The 7,067-nt window shown below is 43.5% G+C and overlaps 1 protein-coding gene across 3 annotated transcripts; it reads right to left on the bottom strand.

Moving 5' to 3' along the window:
• Nucleotides 1-304: 304 nt before the first annotated feature.
• Cdkn2c (cyclin-dependent kinase inhibitor 2C (p18, inhibits CDK4)) lies at nucleotides 305-5,313 on the bottom strand. Of its 3 annotated transcripts, none has more exons than XM_013022331.1 (3): nucleotides 4,929-5,313; nucleotides 4,391-4,530; nucleotides 305-1,173 (listed from the first exon to the last, which is right to left on the bottom strand). In XM_013022331.1, the coding sequence occupies exons 2-3, from the start codon at nucleotides 4,517-4,519 to the stop codon at nucleotides 796-798; spliced, it is 507 nt and encodes a 168-aa protein (XP_012877785.1). In that variant the 5' UTR covers nucleotides 4,520-4,530; nucleotides 4,929-5,313; the 3' UTR covers nucleotides 305-795. The 3 variants fall into 3 exon arrangements, with proteins under 3 accessions (XP_012877785.1, XP_012877786.1, XP_012877784.1); XM_013022332.1 differs by having other exon boundaries at nucleotides 5,043-5,313; XM_013022330.1 differs by lacking the exon at nucleotides 4,929-5,313 and adding an exon at nucleotides 4,638-4,720.
• Between the last annotated feature and the right edge of the window lie 1,754 nt (nucleotides 5,314-7,067).

Genomic DNA, 7,067 nt, shown 5'->3' with positions numbered 1-7,067 from the left:
AACCTTGAAGTATTTTGTTCTTTTTGAAGTGAGGGCAGAGAGTTTATAAAGCAGGAGGAGGGGACTTTTCACATAAAACATATTTGCTCATGTGGCAGATTATAAACTATTAAAAGTGGTCAGTGCATTAAAATCTTTTGGTGACAATTATTAATTAATATGACAGGATAAATAGTAGTTGCTGGAAAATTCTCTTGGAGATATATCTTGAGATATTTCTCTTTCATTCAATTTTTAGTCATAGCTAAACATGTTTCCCAAAATATACTCATTTACTAAAAAGTCTTGTGAAAACCAAGTACCATATGGAGGAGTGACTTATTTATTTATTGCAAAAGTTTCTACATTTATTATTTCAAAAACTCTAAAATAGTTATGACCTTTATATGTAATTTATACAGTTTTCTGGCTAAATGTCTTTGTTCCCCCCAAACTGGTGCTTGTATTTTACTTTAATACTTAAACATTGTGTAATTTTACATTTCTGCCATTCAGGGAGATCAAGACTGGCAAAAGGATAAGCAAGGAAAAAGTTAAGGAAAAATAAAATATTCAGAAGAAAGCCAACACTTATTTGCAATTACATGTTAGAAATAAGGGTTTTGCAAGTGAAAAAGATACTGCTTAAATATACTCATTAAGACTCTAGTAAAAGTTCCACTTATATAGTTTCAAAGATTTAACTAGCTTCTTAAAGTATGAAGAACTATATATTTTAACAAATGATGTTAAAAATAGGACAGGCAATCAATTAACTGACACAATAGAAGTAATGTGCAAAAGCTCTCCTCACATTCATTGCAGATTTGTGGCTCCCCCCACCCCATTTGCCTCCATCAGGCTAATGACCTCGTTCCTCCCATAGAGCCTGGCCAAGTCAAAAGCGGTATCTCCTTTATGATTCCGGTGCCCCACATGGCTGGCTGTGTGCTTCACAAGGAACTCCACCACTGGGAGGTGGCCTTCTTTGGCAGCCAAGTGCAAGGGCAGGTTCCCTTCATTATCCTCGATGTTAACATCAGCTTGAAACTCCAGTAAAGTCTGTAAAGTGTCCAGGAAACCTGCCCTGGCTGCATCATGAATGACAGCAAAACCAGTTCCGTCTTTCAAATTGGGATTAGCACCTTTTAGTAGTAGTCTCCTGGCAATCTCAGGATTTCCAAGTTTCATTACCTAGAAAAGAAGTTTAAAAGTGGTAGAATACTTCGAGTGCTCATGCTAGAGGAATACTTTAAATTATTAACTGCTACTGATGGACTACTTGGGGGAGACTTGTAGGATAGAGTTGAAGGGCATAGTGGCCAGAAAGTACTAGTTAGGAAAAGTAAAAATAAGCTTCTAAAATTGAGCATCTCTAATTGATTGAATATCTTAAATGGGCCATGGTATAGGATAAGTTGATCAATAAAATATAATTTGTGCACCTTTATAAATTTCATGGATAACTCAGGTTTTTATCTTCTAAGAAGAGTTGTGTAGTTTCTTTCATGAATTCCTTAAAATAGAAGAAATATGGGATTTAAATAACCTCCTGTTTGCCTTTCCATGCACATAAAATATGCCTGGGGTATTAATTCTGGAAAACCAAACGTGAGGAAAATTTACTTTACAAATAGCTGCTAAAAGCAAATAAGGACGATGGGTTTCTTTAAAACCTCAAAGGCCACCTAGTGTAAAACTGAAATTTTCTTAACTGGTTATTTTTCACAAATTTCCAAACACTTAAGTTTCTTTCTTTGCAGTCTACTTCATATTGGCTACCCATTCAGTGCTTAGAATTCATTTCAAATTACAGAATGTTACTGATTATTAAGGTGTTAAATAAGCCACAGTGTTCTACACTGCTTGTTTTTATATCAATTTATCTTAAACTAGGTTCATGTTATGCCTTGTATTAGATAGGAAATGACTGTATGGCAACTGTTCTTGAAAAGAAAAAATAGTCATCAAATTATATTATTCACTGTTTCTCAGAATTCTAACTAGCCTCCTGATATTCAAGAGAGCAAAAGAAAAAAAAAGATATTTAATATATGTTGGAGAAACAGATGGATTTGTCTTGTGGTTTGAGTCTATTTAATAATCAATTGGTGAGCTTGTCTTATTTCCTTTTATAGTTACTATAAGCATTTAGGAATAACTATTTGTAAACTGCTAATATCTTAAAACTCTAAAGTTTGTTAGGAAAGTGCAAATTTATATCATGAACACTTATTTACTGTTGTTTGTATTTCAGTTTAATAAGGCATGTCGAACTCTCATAATTAAAATTATCTTGAATAGCATATAAGTATAAGGTCTATAATTTAGTCATGAAAAACATTACTGTCATTAACATGCTAAAATTTTAACTAATTGCATTTATATTAGCTATATTTATAATAATCTACATTTATAATAAATAGGTTGTATAGTAGATATTCATTGTTTATTAAGTCAAATAATAATTGGAAATATATGCAAAATTGATTTCTCTTTTTAAAACGTTTTCTTTAGTAATCACAAACTAAGTAATGTAATAAAATGTACTTAAAGTAATATTTTATAAATGTAAACTATATAGGTAGTCAAGATAATAAGTTTCTCTGTTGATAAAACTGTGAACTGTTAGGCCTTTTTTTAGGTAGTGGTAAAAATGACACATTATTAATTTTTCAAGAACTTTTATGAACTATACTTTTTAGTTATTAAAAGTTAATGACTCTTAATTTTTTGCCACAAGTTTTCTCATCTAGAATGAGAAGAACAAGAGAGACACCTTGGATCTGTGTAAAGCAAATGTACAACTAAGGCCTTTGATATTATCCAGATTGAAAAACACTAGGAAGGGAGAACAAGCATTAGCAATTGAGTTAAGTAAATATAACTATAGGAGAAAAATCGCTATCTTTCATAGAAAACAATAGTAATTTTAGTAATGGTATTGAAGAAAGTTCTTAGGTCACAACTTCAATTCGGATTATGCATACTGAAAATAAGCCTTGAGACTCTTGTTTGTTCATGTGTTTCATTATATTACTAAAGCTAAGCCACATTAAGTGGGTGTTGTTATCTTGATAAGTCTGTTAATATAAACAAGATTGCAGAGTTACATTAAAATGTTTTTCAAAAAATTTTAAAAATAGTATTCCTTGTCCAGTCTTCCAGTTCATCAAAATCCTATAAGCTCTTATTGTGAACATTGGATAAGTGGCTCATTCTTTGTGAGATTATTTTAATCTTTTGACTTTTCTTTAGGAAACTTTTCAATGTATTAAATTTGTGGCATTACTATCACTACCACGCCTGTTCAAAACTAATAAGTAGGAAAAGAAAAAAAATCTTCTTCCTACTGAATGTACCTGAAACAAGATAAACAAAATAAAAATGTAAGATAATATGCATATGCTTTATTAATGCTAAAATGTTTGCAAGGCCAGTGAATTCTGATTTTAAAATATTCAGATTGTATTGACCTTGTGATATCTCCTTCCAGTAAAAATTTCAATTTTAGAACCGAAACAAAATCCTCTAAAAGCCTCCCCAATGTGTTTTCAAAAGCAGCATCGGAATAAGAATATCATCAGAACTCTGATATAACTATTTAAGACTCATTTTCCATTCTTCTGCTTTTAAGCCTCTCAACTAAGTTACATGATAACTTTTGGAGGAGAAAAAAAAATATTATCAGGTATATACTTGGCAGCTGGACATGTGTCAATTGTTGCCTGTAAATCTAATTACTGAAAATTAGAGCATACCACGACATGACTGCAGGGACAAAAACACTGTACCTAACCTCTGATTAGAAAACTCAGCTTTTATTTCTTCTCACCCCTAAATGGGTGGATGGTATTATATTAACTGTGAAATGTACATCCTGTCCCCGTGCCCAGGCTGCCCCTTCCAAACCAGGAAAGGTCGTTCGTCAAAACATGAAGCATTTGAAGGAAAAACATCCTTACTAGCAGTTAAGAAAATTAGCGTTAAAGTCAATTAGGGGCAAAGTACCTAAAGCCACTAATAGCGGTGTATTTACTTCGAATAATAATCAGAACAATGTGTTTACATTGCTGTCTAAAACAACACAAAACCAAACAAACAGACCTCGGTGCTGCTGCGAATACTTTAAAATCCCCACCGTCTTACACACACACAGACACAAACATTCCAAAATCTAGGATCCTTTTGATATCGAGGATGTTATTGGATTTGACGAGTTTCTTCAAAATACGTCATTTTGGGGAGTTGGATCCTTTCTTAAAGATATAAAATATGGCAACCAAGGAGGCTTTAAAAAATAACAGTGAAAATCGGTACCCCTAAAAGCTTAAATACTGTCATTCTAGAAACCCGGTTCACGTAGGCAACGTTTCTTAACCTGTTTTCCCCCACCTCTCTGGATACCAACCTGTAGCGCAGTTCTTCCAAATCCATTTTGGGCATTGACGTTTACATTATTTTGCAACAAACTAGTAAGTTGCTCTAGGTCCCCCCTGGCAGCTGCGGACGCCAACTCGTTCCCCCAAGGCTCGGCCATTCTTTAGGGTCCTGACGATCGGGAAAAGATGAATTAGTTGTTTTTCCTCTCACTCTCACTCTCTCTCTCCCTCTCTCTCTCGCCCCCTGCCCCCCCCCCCGATTCCTTTGCTCCTAACCAGGCTGCATGATGGCATCGAAGACTGACAGAAGGACTGGGATGGTTAATCTGGAGTAGAGCTTGGTAGTAAATACTAGTAAGATCTGCCTGCCAAAAGCCCGCCCCTCGGTTCACACGTGATTATTCAGCAAAACTGAACCATTGGAGAGGGGCGCCTCCGCTCTCTTTAGCTTAACCCCTATGAAGAATTCTGATGATCCTCCCCCCACCCCGACACCCCCAGCCCAGACACACAGACATTCTGGAGTAAGCACTCTGGACGTGAGATGCAGGCAGAGCTGTCACGTACCTACGCCTCGGAGCGGTGGGAGGACTACGTGTGTAGACTCTTAGGGACGAGGTCCAGCTCAAAAAATACCGCAGAAGAAAAGGCATTTGGGGTGAAGAAAAGGTATTGACCCACCCTGGTTCGCGGTGGTGACTGGAGCCAGAACTTCTGGGGCCGGTCCTCGGAGGGGCTCGGGTTCCATCCGGCTCGCAGAATCCCGAGTCCAGGGCGGCCGGCAGAGCGCCGCGGTGGGCTGGATGCTGACGTGCTCCGGGGGTTAAAGATGATCGCCAAAGGCAGACGGCAGAAGCAGTTCCGTGGCCCTCAAGGAGCAGGTCTCAGGGGCTCCCGAGCGTGCTCAACTTCTCCCGGGGAGCCTTCAGTCCCGACCGGGCCCTGTTGGGGGCTAACGCCGGGCGGGAAGACTCCGGAGCCCGCCCGCCGTGCTGCCGCAGCCCCGCCGAGCCTCAGAGGCCGTGGGAGCCGGGCTCGGCGCCAGTCTCGGGAGGCTGCGGGGCGCGCGGCAGGCCCCCGGCAAGCCCGTCATGCCTGCCCCACCGGGTCCCGGGACTCCCGGCAGTCCGAAGAAGGAGGGGAGACACCGGGGAGGTAGCTGCGAGGCTCAGGCTGTGGGGACGGCTCGCCGCAGCATCGCTGCTGCCGGGGGCAGCTCGCCGGCAACTTCCCGCCTCCGCCCGGGCTAGCTCAGCCCGTTTATGGAGTCGCTCATCGAGTGGCCGCCGTCTCCGTCCTTTCCTTCTTTTCCCGGGTGTCGGAGGGCCTTCGGAGATGGGGAAGGTCCGGGGGAACGCTGGCCAGGCTCTGAGGACCGGGGGTCGCCACAATTCCAGGGTGCAACCAGTCCCGCCAACCTCTTGGCGAGAGCCCTGTAGCTTCGGCGCCCCGTGCCACTTGGCTAATTTTCCTCGGTCCCCCGGTCAGTGTCCCCTAGCCTAAGCCGCCGACCGCTGCCAGCCAGCTGTGCCCAGGGGCGAACCGCGTCGGAGCGCTGCCAGTGACAGTTTCTTTTGTAGTTAGTCCCCCCAAAATCGCGGGTCCCGATTCCCTTCACCCCTACAGGCACTCTTTTAGGTCTTTTCCTTCTCTCCTTTCCTGGCTTCTTTTCTTTCTTCCCCCCCACCCCCCTGAAACAATTGCTGTTTCTGTTGCCTCTGCAGAGATGGTGCCGGTTTCTTCTCCCTTTTTTTCCGACCTCATCAGCTTTTTTTGAAAAGAAAAAAATTGAGCGCTTTTTGAGTTGAAAAACCCGCCCCCATTTTAACGGCAGAGTTTTAAGGAGGCTCGGCCGAGTTGCCGCGCCGCGGGAGCGGGAAGCCCGGGCACCGCCCTCCGCCCCGCCCTCCGCCCTGGTGGCGCTGGGTCCGGCTGCGGCGCGCGCTCCGCCTCCCCGACCCAGAGCCCTTCCTCCCGCCTCGGCGCTCCCCACCACCCTCCGGCGGTTCCGCGGCGCTGCCTCTCGCCGGCCAGCTCCGAGGGGCCGCCTCTGCTGAAGCGGGGTTCTGCACTGCGGAGCGGGGCCGGCCTTCCTCGTCTGGCAGGCGGGCGGGCTGGAGTTCGCGGTGTGCAACCTCAGGCTGAGCAGAGCCGTACCGGGGCGGGGACTGGGGAGTTTCTCAAGGAGGCTGTGGGGCCGTGTAGGGCCGAAAGGCCCTAGAGGCCCGGTGCGCTGGCTGCTGGAAAGCGGGAGCCGGCCGTAGCCGAGGGAGCCTTTCCCCTGCTGTAGTGGGGCGGGGCCCGCTCTCCCGGGCCAGGCTCGCCAAGTTCGAGCGGCCAGGCCTGCAGCGTCCGCCTTTCCCCCTCCCTGGACGCGCGCACTGGGTAAATTCGGCCTCCCGCTCCCGGCCCGGGCCCTCGGCCTGGCACCTGCCAAAACTAGAACTGGAGGGCCAAAGAGGAAGCCGGCTGACCAGCGCAGAGCTCCAAAAAAGCAAAAGTCTGTAAAAGACTGAGTTTTTGGTACCAAAAGCAAAAGACATTTTAAGAAATCGTAACCAACTCTGTGAAATCCATATCCAGGGACTGGAAAACGGGAACAGTTTCTATTCTTGGATGAAAGGGAGAAAAGTAATTAATTCAAAACTTAAAATGAGTCATGGGAAGTATTTTCTAACAAAGCTATTGTTTTGTGGACCAAGTTTT

Source organism: Dipodomys ordii, unplaced genomic scaffold, assembly GCF_000151885.1.
Source record: "Dipodomys ordii isolate 6190 unplaced genomic scaffold, Dord_2.0 Scaffold61, whole genome shotgun sequence".
Taxonomy (NCBI): domain Eukaryota; kingdom Metazoa; phylum Chordata; class Mammalia; order Rodentia; family Heteromyidae; genus Dipodomys; species Dipodomys ordii.
This window is presented reverse-complemented; position numbering and strand designations above follow the sequence as displayed.